Raw genomic sequence first — 23,846 nt, 5'->3', positions numbered from 1 at the left:
TACTAGCATTACCCCAAACCTCCAGGAGGTGCTTTTCCTCTGGCTGAAAGACAATCTGTTCCTTGAGCAGGGGCGCATTTATATATAGGGATCTAAGCGTCTGTGCCTATGGTGGCAGATTTGGGGGGGGGCATATATAACTAAATGCATTTTTTCGACCAGAAGTGACATAACCCTTATACCTTGGAGAGTGCTGTAAGGTCCGGTGTCTAAACACTAGGGATGCCCTGAATCCAGGATTCGGTTCGGTTTTCAGCAGGATTCATAATCGGCCAAATCCTTCTGCCAGGCCGAACCGAAACCTAATTTGCAAATGCAAGAAATACAAATTAGGGGTGGGGAGGTAAATCGTGTGACTTTTGTCACAAAACAGGGAATTAAAAAATGTTTTCCCCTTCCCACCCCTAATTTGTATATGCAAATCAGCATTCCATTCTGTATTCGCCCGAAACTTTCTTGAAGGAGTCGTGGGTTTGGCCAAATCCAAAATAGTGGATTTGATGCATCCCTACTAAATACAGCCCTGTCTTTGAGTCTTAGTTCTTAACCGGTAAAGTTCAAAAATGGGTTGATGACCATATTGATTCAAGGAATGACCAGTGCAACATTAAGGCCAGGCAGGAATTTTGTTCTTGTGAGGCTGAATTTAAAACTGCCCTAGTAGGTGTTTGCTTTCTTTTAGTTTAAATAGGTAGGGATTTTTTGGAACAGTTGAACTTTTTTTTGTCCCTTAAAGGCGAATAAACCCTAAAAATGAATGTGGCTAAAAATGCCATATTTTATATAGTGAACTTATTGCACGAGGCTAAAGTTTCAGCTTGTCAATAGCAGCAATGATCCAGGACTTCAAACTTGTCACAGGGGGTCACCATCTTGGAAAGTGTCTGTGACACTCACATGCTCAGTGGGCTCTGATTGGCTGTTGAGAAGCTAAGCTTAGGGCTCGTCACTAATTATCCAGCAGAAAATGAGCTTCCCCTGTAATATAAGCTGATGCTACAGGTTTGCTGATTATTAAATTCTGATGCTAATTGCACTGGTTTCTGTGCTGCCATGTAGTAATTATCTGTATTAATTACTATTCAGCCTTAAACTTATACTGCAACATTTATTATATAAATATTAAATATCTCGGGTGTCAGTCTCTTATTCAAAATCAATGCATGGTTGCTAAGGTCATTTGCAAACTGGAGAGCTGCTGAATAAAAAAATTAAATAACTCAAAAACCACAAATAATAAAATATGAAAACAAATTACAAATTGACTCAGAATATCCCTCTCTACTTCATACTAAACGTTAACTCAAAGGTGAACAACCCCTTTAAGTAAGAAACAAGGCAGTTCCACGTTCTGTAGATACAGTCTTTGTACAGTTTGCAGCCTTCACTAAAGCTGCCCAAGATCTACTTGTTTAATTTGATTGACAGAACGGCCAGACTGGCCAACTTACAAACATTCTCCGATGTTTCTTCTCTTCTATGTGTGTTTCGGCTTCGACTATGGCGGGGCTGTAATTTACATGCTGCTGTGCTACAGCGATGGACACGATGCAACGTAGCTTTGGTGTGATGTTCTGTTATTCCGCTGTGTGTCTCCTCTGTGCAGTTATACAAGTGCAAGGTGAGGCCAATCTCTTACTAACTCTGCTTCTAGTTTCGCCGATGATGGGGCTCATCTGCAAACACGTGCACACACATGTAGGCTAAATTGTACACGCTCAAATATTATGTAGATTTGATTTGGCTAGTATTCATAGGGAAGACTGGGAAGCTATCCTTACAGGTCAATAACTGTATTTTATTATTGCTCCATGATTGGTCCTTGAGAGCCAAGGACCTTGCAAGGACCAAACATGGAGTAGATTCAATTTCTCTGTTTGCCCTGTTTAGTTCAAGAAATAACAACAAAAAAGAGAGATTTTGTGGTTAAAACATTAGGCAAAATTATCTTCAGCACAAGCCCTATTCATTGCATTCACGTGGAACAAGGGTGTATAGTGCCCCTTTCATTTTCCCTTTATGGTATCAGGTAAGTCGATGGATACATATTAGAACCCATTAATAAATGCAACTGTGCAATTTAATTTCCACAGGGTCCAAACTGCTGAACAGCTTAGAGTGTTACAATAATTTGAAATCATTGGTCACCTGCACCTGGACTGCCACACGACCTTATGCGCATCTTGTCAATATGACTTTAAATGAAGGGTAAGTCAAATACATTAGGTCTCCTGTTTATACCAGTCCCTGTCTGAGTTTAGGGTTGCCACCTGTCTAGTTTTGACCCAGACAGTCCGGATTTCAGAAGGGCTCTCTGGGTCTGAACTTACTTTCCTAGATTGATGTGGCAGCCAATCACTGATCACCACATCATAGCCCCGCCCTTGTGATGACAGCAGTCCACTCCGTGATGTCATTCCCATCGCCCCATGAAGTCAATGTCCTCCCTCCAGTCCAGAGATGAAGTGGAAAGGTGGCAACTCTATCTGCATTTTAAATGAGTGGTGAATGTGACCTACAGCTGGCCATACATATGGAGATCTGCTCATTCGGCGATGTTGCCAAATGAGCACATCTCTCCCCAATATGCCCACCTTGAGAAGAATATGGCCTGACTTTCAGCCAAATATTAATTGGGAAAGCCTGTTGGAGGCCCCATACGCTGCCCAATAAACAGTAGCCTAAAGTTGGCCATACACGGGCCGATAAAAGCTGCCGACAGACCGAGTCTGCAGCTTATTGGCCCATGTATGGGGCCCCCCGACGGGCTTCCCCGATCGAGATGTGGCCGAAAGTCAGCCAGATCTCGATCGGATGGGACTAAAAATCCAGTCAGATCGCGGCCGCATCTGTTCGTTGATTCGGTCCCGTGATCCGACCGCCCATTACCATTTGTTAGGATCTGATCGTTGGGCCCTAGGGCCCATCATTGGATCAGCCTGATATTGCCCACATCGCCAAACGAGCGGATCTCTCCGTGTATGGCCACCTTTAATCTGTCAGCAGCTTATATCAGTCCATGTATGGGGCCTAAGGCTACAGACAGACATGCAGATGTAGCAAGCGGTTTTGGTGTGGTCAGCGCCACCCTGCCGACCGCCACGTATACGCTAGTGATATTGTGCCATTGCATTAACCGTCAGCATAGAAACACGGTGGTCGGCTTTTTTTAAAAAAACCACAGCGAACATGAAATGGCATGTTCTTGTTTTTCACGCAATATGTCTCCTTTAACAGCGGGAACATTATCTGTCAGGACCGCACACAGAGCAACCTCACGTGGTCATGTGTCAGAGAAAGACCCATTTATGCTGCCTTGACAGAGGAGTATCAGTTTTTACCTGACCACAGTCTGGATACGCAACTTAATTTGATAGACAACGGTAAGATTATCCAGTCTTAAAGTAAAGATAATTAAGATGAGTTGTTTTACGCCACAATAAACAGGTGCTGTGCAACATTTGTTAACTCTGAAATATCCCAGCAAGTTGTCCATAAGACGAAGATATCTGAGGGAAATGCCTTGTCAAATGTAAATCTTGAGTGTACATGTATAGGTCAAGTAACCTATGATCTGTGGGAGGGAGGCAGAGCCGGACCTTGCTCACCTAAACCCACCACACACGTGAACGAGCTTGCATGTGCGGTAATGAAGAGGTGGTGAAGTGCGCATTTGGGTGGCCAGAAGATCAGCTGGTGATGAGGTCCCAGAGTAGGGATAGGCAAAGAGAAGAAGTATGTGCCACTCCCACCATTGCGTCTTAAGCACATGCCTCTTCTTTCTACCCCTAGCTCTGGCCCTGGAGGGAGGTAGTCCCCAGTGGCCTAGTGGCAGTCAAAAAGTCCCCATTCCCTAGTCCATAAACTGGGAGGAAACATGAGCTACGTTTTTCTTATGAATTTTGCAGAAGGTCAAGCACTAAGGTCATTTTAGAGTAGTTGGGGTTACCAGGACCCCCTGAAGCAAGTGAAAGAAAAAGTCAAAGTAATGTGACTAGAAGGGGGAAGAATGGCGGCGCATACAGCCTGCCATGGCAACTTTTTAGACCATATTCCCAATAAGCCACTTTTCTTTTTTCAAATACACCCTCAGGGAACATTTAGATCACTATGCACCTATTTAAACTTTTACTTAATAGGTGTTTGTCATGTTAGTTGGGGGCAATGCATTAAACAGTGCTGAGATCTTTTGTGTTCAAACTCTGCCCTCCTGGTGTGCTAGATATATGGCTAAGACCAGGACCGCCATTAGAAATAACAGGGCCCCATACAACAAAATTTTCAATCCCCCTGTGCCCCGACCCTAAAGAATATTTTTTAAAAAAACATTGGTGGCAGGGGCCTGTAGAGTATTAAAATAATACATTGGTGGCCAGATGATTAAAAAAAACAAAAAAAAACACACATTGGTGTTCGGAGGAATTGCACTCGTGGCTTCAGGACTTCGCCTCCTTTTGTGACTTCGGGTCTTTTCCCCGCTTCGGGACTTCAGCTATTTTCCTGGCTTCGGGTCTTTTTGCAGCTTCGGGACTACAAATGTTTGGCTATTTTGGCACTTACTCATTTCTGCTGTTTGGGACTTCGGAAGGAGGCGGCACGGCTTTGGCGCTGTCAAGGGGGGTCCGCCTCTTTTGAAAAGTTAGACACTGCCGGGCCCCCCTTCAGGCCCAGGCCCGGTACACTTGTACCCCCTGTGCCCCCCTGATGGCGGCCCTGGCTATGACACCAGATCACAATGATGAGTGCACATCAATTAAACATGCTACAGATGCCCCTCACTGACCTACACTATGTAACAATAGTAGGTTTTTACAGGCCTATTCAATTAAAATACACAAAATAGTATATCACCTGTAGATGACACATGTACATATTTCTGTTCACAGACACTGGTCTCACAGAGCATCCCAAACCCATTATGTACTACAATGAAAATGGGTATTTCCTCCTTTGGTCAGAAGCAAATTATGCTCTAGAAAATCAAATGCTGGAAATTTCACAGTGTGAAAGCCGACACAAGAAGATGTCAGAAACATGGGAGGTAAGATCTGCACAAAATACTAAATGTAATGAGATGGAACATAGGCCTGTAATTTGACAACCTTCCTAATGGGCAAGGCCCAGAACTTGCTAGCTGGTGATCCATAGTGAAACAAAAGAATGTTGATAAGAAGCAAATTACCAAAGAGAGGTCTTCGATTCTCACCACCCTGCAGTCGATAATGCATACAATTAATAGAACCAAATGCTCCTATCATTTTAATGTAGGGATGTGAAAATCCTAGACACCCTTACACTTTACAGACAGGCACATCCCTAGTAATATGGACACCTCAGTGGGTCCTTATGGGGACCTTGTGCTTATGTAACCCCTGCAGTTCACACAGTGTACACCAGATGGCACTGTGCCAGAGTATAAAAGGTTTAGGAACCATGTGCTCTGGGTCCATTGCTTTAGCCCAACCAAGCAGGCTGGAAGGGAATGGGTAGTGCTAACCCTAGGCGCCTTGGCCCTAGTTATTAGACAGCTATACTCGTTTTATAGATCGCTCTAGAAGTGATAGAGAGGTTATTCAGTTGAGCAGCTCAAGGCTCCGCCGAGGAGATTAGAGGGATTAAGATCCCAGGGTATTACTGACCCAGAGTAAGGAACCAAGTGTTGACATAAGGATGTCAGGGGTTCCCCTAGTCTGCCACTGGAAGATATCCTGAAAACTGGGCAATAACCATCACATGCTGTCAACCTACTCTCTGCTGTATATTCCCTAGCCTGTAGGGATTCAGCCTATACGTGCTGTGAGTATATGCTTCCTTTATGCTGCTGTGTATGTTCTATACTCCATTTTGGATCAATGTGCTAAATGATCTCTGTGCTATTGTTCAATAAATATTGTTCTTGGTTCAACTGTTAAAGAACTACTGGCGCCCATCTTTGTGCTTTCGCATCAGGTTACAGTTACACTACACCCTTGCCTCCACCCCGCTGCGGGGGCTTACCCCTGAGAAAGAGAGCTCATCGGTGGTCTCAGCCCACCAAGGAAAGTAGCTTAAACTGCCCTAGCACAAGTCAGTTTTACTATAGCGCTACATTAATATTTTTTTCCTTTACATTCCCACCTGAACCCTCTGAGCAACACCAAAATGACTCCTAGATAGCCTTGCTTCCCTCTACCAGATCATAAAAAACACAGATGCAGAGCATTGTTGGTAGCCACCATGTTTAGCCACATCATTTGCTGTTACTGATTCCCTGGCTTAGATCACCAACTGGGATAATGAGTAGAGCAAGCTGATCTCATCCTGGTTTCCATTTCTCATTGTTCTGGTCACAGTGGAAGCCATAAGCGCGTGCAAGGCATTATGACAATTGGAGTCATGGCTGAAGGAAAGATGGCTTCCACTGTTGTTTTAAGAGTTAGAAGGTGCTGTGAGAGTATAAAGAATGGTTCTTCGCCTTTCCTTGGTACACTGAAATGGTTGAAGCAGCAGGTTGGAAGTGTAGGGCAGTGATCCCCAACCAGTGACCCATAAAGCAAAATGTTGCTCACCAACCCCATGGATGTTGTTTCAAGTGGCCTTAAAGCAGGTGCTTGTTTTTGAATTCCAGGCTTGGAGGCAAGTATTAGTTGTCTGAAAACTATGTGTAGTGCCAAATAGAGCCTCCTGTAGGCTGGCAGACCACATAGGGAGAACCAAATCTTGCATGCTTATGTTGCTCTCCAGCTGATGGGTTAAAAAAGGTTGAGGACCCCTGGTGTAGAGACAGACAGGTGTCTCACCAACAGCATATGACAATTAGGATAAGCAAGGGTGAAAAAAAAGTTACATTATTTTGAGGATTCGTATTCAATATAAACAGGCACTTGGATTTAGTGTAATACGAATTCTAGGGATGCATGAAGGCCTGCCGAATCCCCAAATCTAGGGTTACGGATTTGGCTGAATCCAACCCCTTCATCTATACCATAAAAGCTAGCGAAGCCCACACCAATCTACACCATATATATATATATATATATATATATATATATATATATATATCACACCATATATATATATATATATATATATATATTATATATATATATATATATATATATATATATATATATATATATATATATATATATATATATATATATATATATATATATATAGGGTTCAGATCCGGTTCTGCCAGGCTCTTGTATTTAGCCAAATCTGAATCCTGCTAAAAATAGCTCGGATTCAGCCAAGTCCTAAACTGAATCTGGGATTCAGTGCATCCCCAACTAATTCTGCTAAAATAGGCAGAATCCCAGCCAAATCGCAGACCAGATCCTGGATTCAGTGAAACCCTATTGGATATGGGGCATAACCAGGTGGTCTAAAGTTGATATAAGTGGGTGGATCTGGATTGGGAATTGGTTAAATAAAGAATATGTATAAATCGAACAGCAATTACTTTATATACCTTAAGGCAGCCCTAGTTTTGCCTTATTCCTCATATCTGGTTCATGCCCATTTGCATTCCTTGTTCCGGTGTAATGATATTGAAATAAAGAAATCGATGTTTGCATACACGTGTAATTATGCGATTGTGCACATACAATGTTCTTGTACTAAAAGGAAATAAAAATGAATGATAAAGGGATTGCATACATCTCAGCTAAAAAAGAAAAAAACTTCATAACTTGGCAAAGATGTAATTGTTGAATATTTTAATTACCCAGGCATAATTTGGGCTTTGGTCTCCAACATTAGAGGATGTTGGTACGAGGTCTTGGCGGATCTAATAATAGCGAAGGCAGACATTTAAATAGGCAGGAATTGAGATAGAAATATAATTTGCGCTTATATTGTGCGACACTGAATTATAGATAAAACCTTGGAAATGTCGGGTTCTGTATCCAGCACTTAAAAACATAAGTTTAAATGGAGCATTCCATGTGCACTTTGGAGCCAACACTTTCCTTGTGCAGGTTATTGGCATTTTATATATATATGATATATATACTAACATCAACACCCCCTCCAAGAGTGCAGCCATGGATTTGGAAGTCACAGTGGCTGGAAAATTCACAAAAACAATTATTGCTGTCAATCTCCAGGGAAATGTTTTGACCCCATGCAATGAAATATATTTTCTTTACAGTTGCTAAATCTACAATCATTGAGGTCATCAAGCTTGATAAAGGGCAGAGTATTGGCCTGAAACGTGGCTTCTTTTCAGATCAAATCCATGAGAAGCAAAAAAAAGCTTTTGAAATATATTCCTTTATGGTGCTGTCTTCTACATTTGTGACATCCTTACATTGTGGTTGACTGGGCAAATTTACCATGTAATTTTGAAGATCGGGGGCTTCTTTGGTAAACCACAAAGGATACAGAAGTCATGGGGGCACATTCACTAAGCGCCTAAGCGCCTAACGCTAGCGTGAATTCGCTAGCGTTGGGCATTTTCGTTACTTCGCCGATTCACTAATGAACGCTGGTGTAACTTCGCTAGTGTTACTTTGCACCCTTACGCCTGGCGAAGTTGCGCAACGGACGTAACTACGCAAATTCACTAATGTGCGCAGTGTACTGAATGCTACCTTTTACGCCAGACTTCCTTCATCACCTCAGAACAGGCGAAGCGCAATAGAGTAGATAGGGATTGCTTCAAAAAAAGTTAAAAAATTTTCTAAGTCCCAAAAAACGCTGGTGTTTTTTCTTTATTATGGGTGATCGAAAAAATTTTTGGGGCTCCCTTCCTTCCCCCCTACATTTCCTAACTCATGGCAACTTAACTATACAGTGGGCACATGTGTAGGGTAAAATAAAAATTTTATTTGATGTTTTGAAGGTTTCCCAGGCTTGTGTAGTGTTGATATGAATACTTCGTACTCGTATCTTTCCGTATGCAAATTAACCATCGCTAGCGTAACTTCGCTTTGCCTAGCGAATCAACGCTAGTGCAACTTCGCAACCTTACGCTACCCCTGAGCGCAACTTCGGATTTTAAAGCACTGCGTATCTTGACAGCGCTATATAAATAAATGATGATGATGATGATGATTTTAGTGAATTTGCGGAGCACTGGCAAAACTACGCCTGGCGAAGTGTGGCGGACGCCAGCGCAACTACGAATCTTAGTGAATGCCCCACATGGTGTCAAGTACAAAATAAAAGACTCAAACCCGGCGTTGCTAAATAACTAGATCCAGAGAAGCTACAAGGAAGAGGAACAGGTTAGATTACTTACATTAGAAGCAGAGCGAGAACCCTTTAGAATTTCTAATAATGTTGAGAAATCTAAAAACTAGTTGCTACATTAAATAAACCACCCTCCCAAAATATATTATGTATACTTGTGTTGTAATGTCCTTACATCAAGAATAATAAAAGATACATTATCCAGACTACACGTAGTTATGGGATGTCAGAACAATATACTTCTATATGACTTGCAGAATAAAAAAACAAAAGCAATCAATGCTTGACTGATTTTCCATTCAAAGGTTATTGCTTGGTAAACATTATTATTATTATTATTATTATTATTATTATTAACATGTATTTTTAGAGCACCAACATATTTTGCAGTGCTGTAAAATAAATGTTCTGTGAACAGACAGAATTACATACCTAGAACAAAGGACAGAATTACATACAAAGTGGCCAGTAATGATACAAAAGGAAAAGAAGGCCCTGTGCAAAAGAGCTTACAATCTAAAAGAAGGGATAGAGACACAAGGTACACTTTGATATAAGCATTTGGCTACCATTTTATTTCAGCATAGAAATACATTTATTTCAATTTATACTTTACAATATTTAAAATGATTTTAGAATAAGTATCAAATAAATATAACGATACATAAAAAATATATAAAAAATGTAGAAAAGTAAATATATTTTAAAAAGTAAGGGAATTAAAATAAATAAATAAATATCTAAAAATACACACACACATAATATATATATATATATAGTATAAGCCAAGGTACCTAATTATACCTACGAAAACTGGGAAAACTTATTGACTCGAGTATAAGCCTAGACACAACTACAGCCCTGTCTCCCAGCAGCGCACATTCCGCCAAAGCGACCCCCCCATCGATCAACCGGACTTCTGTACAAAGTTGATGGTGACAGAGAATTGCCAAACGGATTACTGTGTGCATTGTCCCACTGTCCCACTACCATGTGCAGAGGGTGTTTGATATTGCCATCACTGTTAATCCTTCATATAACCAACAGAGGGTGCTATGTGATATTGCAGTCACTGTTATTCTTTCATATAACCAACAGAGGGCGCACTGTTATTCTTTCATAAAACCAACAGAGTGCGCTGTGTGATATTGCAGTCTCTCCCCAAGCGAACTGTTGGTATAGGAATGATTAAAAGTGACTGCAATCTCAGCTACTGCCCACTGACTCCAGTATAAGCCGAGGTAGACTTTTTCAGCACATTTTGGATGCTGAAAAACTCGGCTTATACTCGAGTATATACGGTGTGTGTTTGTGAAAAAGACCAGCACCACTGGGGTTTTCATGCAAAACACAATGTAGACTGTGTAGCATCATAGGGCCTGAATACAAATATGCACTTTAACTGTTTTTTGCCGATACGATAATATGTAGTATATGAATTTTTAACCTAATTTTTTGTTATCTTAAGGATTTATAGATGAGAATTCAGTTTCTGCTGTGAGATATTGATTGAAGCAGACTGTATGACTAGTATATATTATTTGGCTAATTTGATAACAACATAAATGTCTTTTTAGGGGAACATACTGCACTTTACTATAGCCTTTACAATTGATGAAGGCGTTTTATCTATTTATATTAGCACAAAATATTCAAAAACACTGTTTATAAATGCTTTATATGAATACTAAATTTATTTCATTTTAATGTTTTGAAGGCATGGTTCACTTTAAATTCAAATTGGTTTTAGGTCACTTCCTGTATGCACTGATGGAGGGTGGGTATAAATTGTGTATAACTATATGCATATTTACTTGAAAAAGGTCCCATTGGGGACCGAAACGTCATGTCAGTTTTGCACAAAACAACAGTACAATTTAGGCAAGGGCTTCAGTCCACTCATTCATGCCAAGAGCTGCCTCATTTCATGCAAAATCCCACCCCCCTATTAGCCACACCCCTTTTGGGTTCTATAATTGTGGACAGTCCCACATAAATATTCAATTCAATATTCAATGTTATTATGGGAGAAGGAAAGTTTCTGCTATGGGTAGTGATGGGCGAATTTGCGCAAATTCGCCCATCGGCGTCTCGTTTTTGACGCCGGCGCCCGTTTCATGACGCCGGCGCCCGTTTTTGATGCAAATTTTCGCAGGCATTTCGCGAATTTATTCGCTGGCGGCGAATCGCGCAAATTCGCGCCTGGCGAATAAATTCGCCCATCACTAGCTATGGGTGCCAAATAGTTAGGTACCCCCTAGTGATTCTAATGACTTTCATCTTGAACCAGTGTTCTTCTTAAAAAAGAGCTCAGTGCCAGTAAGTAGCTGTAAAAGCTCAAAGTTTGACAATGTACTGTATAAAAATAATACCTTCCTTATTCATTTCTTTTGTGGTTATAGAAATCATCAATGGGGGAGTGCATCAATGCATGGGCTGTATATAAACCAGAGCAAGGAAGATTTCATGTTGCACAAATGAGAGTAAAGTATAATAGTGGCCACTGGAGCAACTGGAGCTCAGAAGTTGCACTTGAACCTAAAAAGGCGGGTAAGTAACTATGCTAAGGTGATGGCAGAAATTTCAGTGATGCAGTTAAAATGGAAGCATATGGTTTTGTAGATAAGGCAATTGGCAAATTTTTTCGAGATTTTGTTATGCCACGTAGCTGCTAAAAGACCAAATCCGAAAATACTCCCGCTAAAACCTGTCGGGGTCATGTAGAAGTCAATGGAAAGAGGTCCCTTTAACCATTTGAAGATGCTTTTTGGCTTTATGAATTTTGGATGTTTTACGCTAGTTTGCACTCGAAAACTGGATAAATTCGAAGTATTCGAGTTTTTCCCCGATGGCATTCAATTGAGTTTTTTAGATTTGGATTTTTAATAAATAAACAAAAATTCGAATTTTGAGTTTATTCGAGGTAGAAAAAAACCTCACAAATCTCACAAACTCAACCTATAATAAATAACTCTCTTAATGCCCTCCAAAATATCCTCCTCCTCCTAACTTAAAAAATAGAACCATTTTCCGGCACCCCTATATCCAGAAAGCTCCAAATTCCAGAAACGGTGTTTCCCATAGACTCCATTTTATCAGAATAATCCAAATTTGTAATAATAAAACAGTAGCTTGCACTTGATCCAAACTAAGATATAATTAATCCTTATTGGAAGCAAAACCAGCCTATTGGGTTTATTTAATGTTTACAAGATTTTCTAGTAGACATAAGGTATGAAGATCTGAGCAGAACAGGGGGGCCCGGACCACTGGGTCAGTTTCCTGTATAGAAGTAGAAATGCCCCCCTTCCCGCCAGTCTCCTGAAAGCGTAAATAAGGAGTAGTTCCATAGCAAGTCTAGAGTGCAAATTAAGCCCGACTGAATAAGTAATACACACATTTCTCAAATGTCTTTTTCTTTTCTCCAGTAGATGAAGCCAAACCCCAAAACCTGCGTTGCATGCAATTTGTTGGACAAGTGCTATGTGTCTGGGAGGTGAGGGTGGAAGTAGCTGATGCTGTGTCCTTCGAACTATTCTACAAGAAGACTGAGTCTGACAAGTATGTTGTGGTCTACAGAGGATGTACAGTAGTTGCTGACTGCTCATTGTATTCGGATAAAAATCACAAAAGGGTGGGCTACTAAGTTTAGGATGTTCTTCTTTATGTAACAAATAGTTTCCTGACTATTTTTTATTTCTAATGAGAAAAAATTTATGGGCATGTGAAAGAAAGTCAGTGATTCACCATAGAACAAAGTAGGACTGGGTTCAAAGAGCTGAACCAATACATTTTTCAAGCATAAGGCAGATCTAGTAGAGTCACTCAGCAAAGTAAATACATGGCCCAGGTGCTCCAGCCCCAGGCCCTCAGATCAGGGGAGCTGACAATCCGTATAGAAAAAGCATAAATGTTGGTGCCGGGCACACTGGCAAACTCACGTATTGATCAGACCAGAAGAATAGTAAATTAAAAATTGAAGCTTTATTATATAGTCATCTCTCGCCTGACGCGTTTCGTGTCACTAGGACACTTAATCATAGGCTTGAGTGTACACAGATATGGATCAGTATTTAAAGGCTGAACCACCAATCAAAAGGGAGGGGGAGGAGAAAGGAAAAAATTACATCACATGACATCTAATCCAAATTTCAAGGCAAAGTATGCCCAAATACCATAAACACACAGAAAATACACAGAAAATATGTACAAAAAGCACAGTAAAAATAGAAATAAAGGTAAAAAGCTACATACAATCCAAAAACAACTTCCAATTAGCAAGATGATTATATAAAGGCATTATAGAAAAGTTTTGAGTAGAAAAATATATTAATATAGAAAAGTAGTGAATAAGTAATTATTACAATAATAAAAGATACATGAATGGTCTTGTTGAAAAAAAATGTATATAAATATTGATCAATATATTAATATATAAATATGAATAAATATGTATAAATATGAATATATGCCCCAAAGAAAAGTGTCGAAACCTCTTTCTTTCTTTGTACAAGAAGAAATACATTGTCTATTGGTTACATCAATCGCAGTACGAAAAATGTAATATATCTCATCACCTGTAAAAACTGTAATATACAAAATGCTGGACCGACATTTCTGACATTCGGAACAAGAAACCCACAAATGTTTCAAAACATTTCTTGTCCTGCACAAATTGGAATACTAACCATTTTCAAATACGCGAAATTGAGCGAATTGTATCATCTTATAGAGGGGGAGACATTTTACAAAGAATACTTAAACCGGAAGTTTTTTGGATTTTTACCCTTGACACACGATTGCCCAAGGGTCTAAATTCAGACTTCGAAGTTTCTTGTTGCTATGATTAGAGATATAACCATATACATATTCAGGGGTATTCATCATTTATCCAGCTTAGTCCATGCCCCCCTTTCTCTCTCCCTTGGTCTCTCTTTTCTCCACTATTTTTTCCACCATTTCCCTCCTGTTTAGAATGAGGTTAATCATATAGTATAAACTACCATAGAATGATATTAGAGTTATATAGTTTCACACACCAAGGGGCAGATTTATCAAGGGTCGAAGTGAATTCGAGGGAATTTTCGAAGGAAAAACTTCGAAAGTAATTTTTTGGATACTTCGACCATCGAATAGGCTACTACGACTTCGAATTCGATTCGATGTAAAAATACTTCGATTATATAACCATTCGATAATCGAAGTACTGTCTCTTTTAAAAACTTCAACTTCAATACTTTGCCAAATTAAACCTGCTGAAGTGCTATGTTAGCCTATGGGGACCTTCTAGAGCATTTTATATTTGTAGTCAAAGTAAAATTGTTCGATCGATCACTGAAATCTTTCTAATCGTTCGATTCGAACGATTTAATCGTTCGATCGGGCGACTTTACTTCGACCTCAGGATAGCCAAATTCGAAGTCGAAGTATTTTTTATCTTCGAAATTCGACCCTTGATAAATCTGCCCCTAAGTGTGTAACCAATAGACAATTTATTTCTTCTTGTACAAAGAAAGAAAGAGGTTTCAACACTTTTCTTAAAGATATATATTCACATTTATCATATTTATACATATTTATTCATATTTATATATTAATATTTTGCTCAATATTTATATCAAACTTTTTGAACAAGACCATTCATGTATGTTTTATTATTGTAATAATTACTTATTCACGATTTTTCTACTCAAATATTTTTCTATAATGCCTTTATATAATCATCTTGCTCATTGATAGTTTTTAGATTGTATGTAGCTCCCCCTCCCTTGTGATTGGTGGTTCAGCCTTTAAATACTGATCCATATTTGTGTACATTCAAGCCTACGATTAAGTGTCCTAGTGACACGAAATAATGACCATATACTAAAGCTTCAATTTTTAATTTACTATTCTTCTGGTCTGATCAATGCGTGAGTTTGCCAGTGTGCCCGGCACCAACATTTATGTTTTTTCTATACTGGGTTCAAAGAGCCCAGGGGTTCAAAAAACCTAATTACAGATGCAATAGGATTCACCAATGAGAATGCTGATGCCACTGATGGCATTATTGGTGCTGTAATAGAGCTCCCAGCATTATATTTGATGGTATGTTATTTATGGTCTGAATATAATTGATTAATGTGTGGTTGAGCAAAAATCAATGTTTAGATCCCCTTTAGGCACAATAAATAATCTTTATAAAATGGGGACTAACTTCTGTTTTGTGTTTGACAGGAATGAAAAATGTAACCACACGTGCCAGACAGAGGTCCCCAATGTCCTGTACATCTCCTGTCGCTGCAGCATTAAGACAGATAATTTAAATCCAGCCAGTTGGCAAATAAGTGTAAAACCAGAAATAGAAGTGAAATATATAAAAGCGTGTTCTCATAGTAAGTATCTCACATTTCATCTCTGCACTGGAGGAATTTCCAAAATCTGGCTTATTTTGAGCCTAATTGCCTTATTTTGTCCCTGCCAAGTGTCTTCGCTCTCTGCTCTCTGGATAAGGTGACTAAATCTTGTTTCCCTCTTCCAGTTGGTTTTGGACCACCCATTAATTTAACCATTCAGGAAAAAGAACAAGGGCAGCTCTACCAAGCCAGGTGGAGCACTGAGACAATAAGGTGTGACTTGAAACCATTCTATCAGATCTGCTACTGGAGAGAAGGTCAAGACAAAAATAAGGTCAGTGTTTCCTTACAATGATAGGGAATCTTGCTCTATTTTGCTGCTCGTTTCAGCAGCTTCTTCGGAAGACCAAAACCATGGACTCTCCCCCCAATATCTCACTGAGGCCTGGTCAGATGTTGATTGGGAAGGTTGGATGGAATTGGGCCATGGATGCACTTCTCTTTTAACAGGTCAGCACAGGGACCCTTATATATCCATAGCAACCAATCTTACCTATACTAAAGCAGTAGATTTTACTGGTTTGGTAAAGACTGAATCAGGAAAGAGTAGAGTTACCACCTTTTTGTTTGGCGCAGTCTGGGCAGGGTGGATCATGTCAAAGTTAGGTGGGTGACGTCAGAGAGCAGTGTGGTGATGTATTGTGGGCAGACTTATTTTGTTGGTGGCAGGGCTATGATACGGATTGGACAATCACTGCATCCTTTAAGGGGATTCCTGTCTGGATTTCCTTCTTTGGAAAACTGGGCAGGCAGTTTTGAACTGGACAGCCCAGTTGCATATATCCAGGTCAAAACCAAGAGCCCTGAAAAAAAGAGTAATAATACCACAGTAAAAACAGAATTAGGGTTAAAATTAAAGGGACAGCAAAATTTGTTTATAAAATAAACCTGTCTGAAGTAGGCCTCAGATGGGGTAAATTATAGAAATCTCGATGCATCTATGTCCTGTTCTATTCTATTCTGCTTTCTGGTTTTTATGAGCTCCCTTTTCCTATAGGAGGCAAAGTAAAGGTGGCCATACACGGGCCGATAAAAGCTGCCGACAGACCGAGTCGGCAGCTTATTGGCCCGTGTATGGGGGCCCCCGACGGGCTTCCCCGATCGAGATCTGGCCGAAAGTCGGCCAGATCTCGATCGGATGGGGTTAAAAATCCCGTCGGATCGCGGCCGCATCTGTTCGTTGATGCGGTCCTGCGATCCGACCGCCCGTTTGCGAATGTGAAGGATCCGATCGTTGGGCCCTAGGGCCCACGATCGGATCAGCCCGATATTGCCTAACTCAAGGTGGGCATATCGGAGGGAGATCCGCTCGTTTGGCGACATCGCCAAACGAGCGGATCTATCCGTTTATGGCCACCTAAAGTGTCTGACTAGCATCTGGTTGTGCCATTAGCTTTGGTTCCATCTACTGGTTATTACTGGGCATGGCAGCAAAAACTGACAAGCTTTGTGGCAACTTCCTTGCCCAGAAATAACCAAAAAGAAACAGGGTGCTTTGCTGTGCTATACACACTTACCTTACATATTCAGGTAGTTCTGTGATCACTTATTGACAAAATAAACTCAAAGTAATATTAATGCTCCTTTAGAACATTGCTTGATGCCATCCTGTCATATTTCTGCCATCAGGAATTTCCTGACTGCCCTTATGAGCAGAAAAACAAATACATCAATGAAGATAGGTTTCTTGCACTTCGCCTTGGTAATGAACTTGAGCCCTTCAGCAAATACAACATAAAGGTTCGGATGCGCATCCTGGAAAAAGGAGCGATAGGAAACTGTCCGGGAGGACCATGGAGTGAGTGGAGCAAAACTGAAAATTGGAAAACTGAAGCAGGTATTGAACTTGTGTCTTCTGATGGCAAATAAACTCCCTCTACAGAGATTGGCCCCATTAGTAAATTGTCCCCTAAAGTTTAAGAGTCCCTTAAAGCAAACCCATTGCAATGTAACTGCATTATTTATACATTTACCATATAAGAGGTAGAGCCCCATTCTCAGGGTCATATTTTCTCTATAGAGGCACCAAAGGGAATGTGTCCAGGGTGGCAAATTTAGGATGGTGGCCCTTGGGTGCCTATATATACAATGATACATGCAAGAGCACAGATGAGCACTCCCTAAACCAGAAGATCAAATTGCCTGGGTGCAGGGAAAGTGAATAAAGTAATATAGTACCCCACTCAACAGGGATCTTGTGAAAAATAAAATAAATATTGAGCTAATTGGAAAGGACCACATATCTTTCCAAGGACTTAGATTTGACATGAATCCCATACAAGTTCTCCAGATGTCCTTGCAGTAGAGGGGTCTTTCCCCATAATAACACCATTGCGGCCATTGCACTGAAGCCATTTGCGAAATTGGTCTAACATAATTCCTGTTCTGTTTGCCAACTGCCATAAAGATAATCTGACACTGAGGGGCCGATTTATCAAATGGCGAGTTTGTGTTTTATTTTCACGATTTGAGAAAAAATGCAATTGTGACTATATATTCGAGAATAGTCTTCGGAGCCTCTAGTTCTAGTGAAATCTGTGACTGACGCCTTGAGTGTGTTGGTTACAGCTGGAAAAAAATGTTGGGTTTAGGAACTCACAAATAAACCATTAAATATACAAACAACTCTAAGAAAATAATAATAAAAACTATAGGGTTCATTTACAAACTCCAAGGCACTGTATATAATGCAAAATAAAAGGTGCTATGCAGTGGCGTAAATAGATATCACTGGGTCCTAAAGCAAATTATTCTTTAAGCCTTTAGGTAAAAATTTACCAATACCCCAATACCTCCTGGGCCCCATGAGTGTGAGCTGCTCTCCCCAGTGAGTGTGAGCTGCTCTGATCCCAGCACTAATGAGGAAGATGCAGGCAGAATATGGCATTGCTCTTACTTGCAATATCTGTTAGAAAGGGTCAAGACTGAGCGGCACAGAATAAATTGCTCTAAACACTGAAGATAAAAACAAATTATTCCTTTTAATGCCACTTAAACTGTTATCCTTCTATCCTACCAGAGAAAATGCTGTTACATTTGCATAGTTCTTCGTGTGAGTGATAGATGAACAGATCAGTAATATCCACCAAGAACATAACAGTGTATTATAATCCAAAAGCTAGGAAAGAAAAACAACTTATTAAAGAAATACCAATACCATAAAACAGAGAAATATATTTTTGTACATTATTATCTGCTCTACCTGTACCATCAATGTCCATGTCTATCATCCTGGGTAAAAACTAAAACCATTGTTTTCTACGGAGCTGAACTGTTATGTTTTGTGTAAACCTTTGCCCTTTTTCAACAATCTCTCTCACCAACTGTCTTTGACGGCCAAATCATCAGCCACACTGGAGTTATATTATAGTAGATGTTTCTGATTAAAGTGCAAATAACAGGTTCTCTTAAGAACTATATTCTTTTATTATTAACCAACAAATTAGCAAGGTTCATGATGTGTGGTCTAAATGGAGATCAAACTCATCCATCTAGATAAACGATCAGTCAAAATCATCCAGCAGTCAATAAGATCCCAGTATTGGTAACAAACAAGTTGCCAAACATGATAAAGAACAATATCAAGGTGCCATGCAGTAGATGAATGGTCTCACACACTGATCCTACCTTAATTAGCTCAATGAATCATTACAAAGTGTCCTGCCCTATCATCTTGGATGATCTTCTAGGATTAATTAACAGGAGAATTCAACCCTAAACTTAAAAAAACCCTACCCCCCCTACCCTACATAGACTCCCCCTCCCTCCTCCCCCCAGCCCAAGTGTTATCCCGGGCAAACGCCTCTAACGTTTTACTTACCCCTCGGTGCAGATTCAGGCATCGGAGTTCACAGACACCAACTTCTTCTCTTTAGAAATCTTCAGAATGAGACTGGCATGTCAGCGCATGCACAGTTGGAGCAATTTTCTGTCTTGCAACAACTGCACATGCGCTGAAACCCCAGAAAATTTCCAAAGCACAGGTCTCATTATGAAGACTACCGAAGCAGCTGAAGATGGCGCCCATGAACACAGATGGTTGCATCTGCACCGAGGGGTAAGTAAAATGTTAGGGGTATTTGCACTGGGTAACACTTAGGCTGCGGGGAGGAGGGAGTGGGGTCTATGTAGGGTAGGGTTTTTTTAAGTTTAGGGTTGAATTCTCCTTTAAGACAGCAATCCCCAACCAGTGGCTCAGGAGCAACATGTTGCTCACCAACCCCTTGGATGTTGCTCTCAGTGGCCTCAAAGCAGATTCTTATTTTTGAATTCCTGGCTAGGAGGCAAGTTTTGGTTGCATAAACACCAGATGTACAGCCTTTTGGCTGCCAGTCCAAAAAGGGGCTAACAAATAGTCAAGCACAGCCCACATTGGCACCCCAGAAGTTTTGCATGCTTGTGTTGCTCCCCAACCCCATTTACATCTGAATGTTGTTCTTGGGTGAAAAAGATCCTTGCTTTAAGAGGAAATGTGCCCAAAAGGTTTAGAATATTATACCATCAAATATAAGAGACATCTCTGAACAGAGGCGGGGGCCTTCGACACCACCTGTCTGCTACATACAATGCTGTTCTAACATCTGTACCCCGGCGGATTCAGAACACTTCACACATCCATTCATGCAACTCTCACAAGTAACACCTGTATCTAGGAGTTGCATGACACATTGGATAATCCTATCACAACTACACAGAATCAACACCTCTGTGAATTTCTTCAGATGTCACCTCTTTGAAAAGTTACAATGCCATTGTAAATGGATTAGTGGAAGAGTTTATATGCCGAAAACTTCCCACACCAGTCAGTTGAACTGAAGAAGCTGCTCGGATGAGTAGTGAAACGTCTTCATTGATTACTCAGTAAGTCCAGTTGTTTTTAGATTGACCTATACTAGATATACCATGACCTGGATGAATGAAAATCTTCAGTCATAAGAGACATGAATATATCAAAAAACTAAAAAAAAAAGTATTCCTCTTTATAGATATAACTCAGTTCAGCTGATGTAACAATGTTGAACATAAAGTTGAAATATGATATTATGTGAGTATTTGTGTACGTAATATGCCTCACTAATTTATGTCATGCTGATTCTTGTTTCTAGTTCTAAGTCACATGCTTTTGTACATAATGATCCCTATATGTACCATCGCCCTCATCGTCGGCTGTATTTTTGGATATAAATATATGAGAAGGTGAGTGTGCTGTAGAATATGGATCCTACCCACCGTTGCAGGCAAGAAGAGGCTTGTATTCAAACTCAGTAAGGAATAAATTGGAGGCAAACGCAGTTTCACTTACAGATTCTATTCACTTTGCAGCTTCACCCCAATTCTTCTAGTCTTTCACAGTCCCTTTATTATAGTTAAACCGTACAGAGTACACAATTTCTTCTTTTAAGTATCTACGAGGGTGTAGCTACAGAGGAAGCAGACACACTAATTCATATACAATTTCAATAAATATTAGTAAAACAGGTCAAACTGTAGACCTAGGCCATCACTCTCAGAACAGAAGAGACAGAAAGCTGGCCAAGTTTCCACCACGATTCACCACGAGCACCTTAAAAAAAAGAATTTGATAAATAACTTCAAAATGTTGTCCTAAGAATAGGAGAGTTCACTGTTGACATTGATTTGTCATTTCAAATATCTAGACCCGTTCTCATTGCAATATTTTATAGACTTGTAGTTTTCTACATCGTGCTTTGCAGAAGAACCCTGCACTTCTTTACTTTACCCTTTTGATTATGATAAATGTTTCCCTTCTAGAGTTTACAGAGAAAGTAAATAATCCATACTTTATCCTGGTTAGTCCCAAGTATACTGACTGGTTGGATCAAAGTCTGTTTTTACCTTTGCTGAAACCACTTGTGACTGTGACCATTTAAGTTATCTCAGGATAAGGAGCTGTAATGTTGGTCTGCTGGTAGGCTGCAAACTCATACATATTCTGATATAACCCAACCATATTAACAGGTATGAGAAGAAATGGGAAATTATGACTCCAGACCCCAGCAAGAGCAACCTTATTCTTAATTTTCAGCAGAAAAAGGTAAGTCTGTAAATGAAGAGCAAGCTAAAATCACCTTACAGTATTTAGAATAAAGGGTTATATACAAGCAAAAGCAAAATGTCCAAGGCATTGATTGAATCATCAGTTCCTCTTCGCATGAACTAATACTACTAAACAGCCAATGTTGACCCTGTGTATCAACAAGAACCAAAGTTCATGTCTAAATGGTTGCTTCTATGACTGAAATGTAAGTCATCACTTGCTTCTTTGTTTGAAATAAGATAAAAACCATCATTTGCTTCATTGAAAGCCTTGGGCAATAAAATACAGCTCTGAGATCAAGACACCCTGTTCTAGGCTGGGATTCATTGTAGAAACTTGTATGATGAAGACTCTCTGTTAACCATAAAATAAAAATATTTCTGACCAGGGAATAAGTTTATATCAAAGACATCATTAACTGTTGATTTCTTTACTCACAGAAAAAGTCCCAATCGTATTTATACTGTTCTGAGTACCACGCCTACGAGGAGCTGGCAGATAGCTGCAGAGTAAAGTGAGCAGAGTTAATTTTTTCTTCCCCCTCATATAGTATTCTCAATGATTCTCCCTGAAGTTTCCTCCCTCGTTCCCTCTCCATACTAAATTCTTGTGGGGTTATTGTAAAACTGAGAAAGCTAAAGTGTGAGTCGACCTAGTATCATCAGTATATACGGAGAGAATAGATACCTACCTGTGCTGCTGGTGTTACCCTGGCTAGGATGTTGATGGAATAGCAAAATGGAGAATTGTCCAATGTTCTCTTGTAACTTCTTTCTATGACAGTATCACATTAACATAATCTGTTCCTTCAGCAAGTGGCATGAGAAAATATCAGTTTATTAAATGTAAAAAGTTGAACAGGGGTGGCTTAAGGCAGTTATCCCCAACCAGTAGCTTGCAAGCAACTTGTTGCTCACCAACCCCAAACAGAGCCTCCTTTAGACTGCAAGACCACATAGGGGCTACAAAATAGCCAATCACAGCCTTTCAAGCTCATGTTGCTCCCCAACTCTTTTTACAATTGAATGTGACTTATGGGTAAAAAAGGTTGAGGACCCCTGGCTTAATGTATCATGACTATAATCCAGTGAGGCAGGATTGGGGGACTTGGTATTTGAGAGGTCCCTTTGAGGGCAAGAATGAAAAGTACCCTATATTTTACTGTACAGAAACCTTCCTTAGTCATTTGGGCATTATTGCTACCTCGACCAACATTTCTTTTTTCTTTTTTTGCTTTTCGTGTGACTCTTCATTGTTAGTGACCCAAACAGCATTGATATGTTTCCTGAGGAAGAGCGTATCTCAACCTTGATTGAAGAAAATCACCACAATCTCATCTACTGTAGTCCTGCGGAGGTTCCAGATGAAGAAGATAAATATGATGAGACAACTCTCACCATAGAATCAGGATATCAGCCATTTGAAGAACTGGTTGATGAATCACAAAGTAAAGACGATTTAGAAGAGCACTTTGCACCACTTGAATGTGATGATAATGACCAACAAAGTCAGTTTGTACCTATTGCCTTTGATGGGCCATATCTTTTCTATCCTTGATTTAAAAGGAGTTTGTCCCTGAGGATTACTCGTGTAATGAAAATAAAAAAGAACAATCCATTCCTAGTATGTTTGTTCATATTCTCTTGCTTGGATTGTGATACAAACCCAATAGTGTACAAATGACATGGCGGTAATAAGGATACACTGGGGCATCAACTGACTTTTGCTTTCACTGATCATTAAAAAGCCATTAAGGTAAATGTATCTCCCCTTCAAAGTTGGATTCAGCAAGTTATTCCCCCTATTCACATCTTGGTCCTTCTTTGCATGGACTTGAATTATGTCATAAACTTTATAAAATGTGAGGAGAATTAACTGCAAACATCCAGGTGGATATACACTAAGACATGAGAAATTGCTCCAGAGAGACATATATTTAGTTTCTTATTTTAAATGATCACTGTGCCTTTCTTTTTAATTTTGTATTTTGTATTAATGTAATCTTAATATATCATTATTCCCTTGTTGCTTTGTTTGCAATAGCTTCTGTGAAGCTGTTACCTTAGCCTTGTCTCCATTGTTCTCTGGATGGCGGCCACCACCTACTTATGTACCTCCAATAGCCCTGCAAAATTATAATAATCACCTTGTAAGATGTCAACAGGAGTATGACCAGCTAGAGGAGGGGGAATGGTTAGATTTCAGTGGATTATAGG

At 39.9% G+C, this 23,846-nt stretch overlaps 1 protein-coding gene across 1 annotated transcript; it reads left to right on the top strand.

The window, feature by feature from the left end:
- Positions 1-1,367: 1,367 nt before the first annotated feature.
- LOC108711691 (cytokine receptor common subunit beta) lies at positions 1,368-23,249 on the top strand. The gene is made up of 13 exons (XM_018253657.2): positions 1,368-1,621; positions 2,094-2,208; positions 3,238-3,383; positions 4,887-5,041; positions 11,580-11,727; positions 12,606-12,738; positions 15,394-15,551; positions 15,698-15,846; positions 17,202-17,409; positions 20,678-20,768; positions 21,552-21,627; positions 22,071-22,144; positions 22,890-23,249. Exons 1-13 carry the CDS (start codon positions 1,540-1,542, stop codon positions 23,185-23,187), a joined length of 1,833 nt encoding a protein of 610 aa, XP_018109146.2. The 5' UTR covers positions 1,368-1,539; the 3' UTR covers positions 23,188-23,249.
- The last annotated feature ends 597 nt before the right edge of the window (positions 23,250-23,846 follow it).

Source organism: Xenopus laevis, chromosome 3L (assembly GCF_017654675.1).
Source record: "Xenopus laevis strain J_2021 chromosome 3L, Xenopus_laevis_v10.1, whole genome shotgun sequence".
NCBI lineage: Eukaryota > Metazoa > Chordata > Amphibia > Anura > Pipidae > Xenopus > Xenopus laevis.
The sequence above is the reverse complement of the archived record's forward strand: the minus strand, read 5'-3'. Positions and strand labels throughout refer to the sequence as shown.

Bases quoted from the DNA above. Each gene is read 5' to 3' on its own strand.
- LOC108711691 (XM_018253657.2), top strand. From the start codon at position 1,540: ATGGACACGATGCAACGTAGCTTTGGTGTGATGTTCTGTTATTCCGCT. The intron at 11,728-12,605 runs GTAAGTAACTAT...TCTTTTCTCCAG, and splicing joins ACTTGAACCTAAAAAGGCGG to TAGATGAAGCCAAACCCCAA. The intron at 20,769-21,551 runs GTGAGTGTGCTG...CCATATTAACAG, and splicing joins GGATATAAATATATGAGAAG to GTATGAGAAGAAATGGGAAA.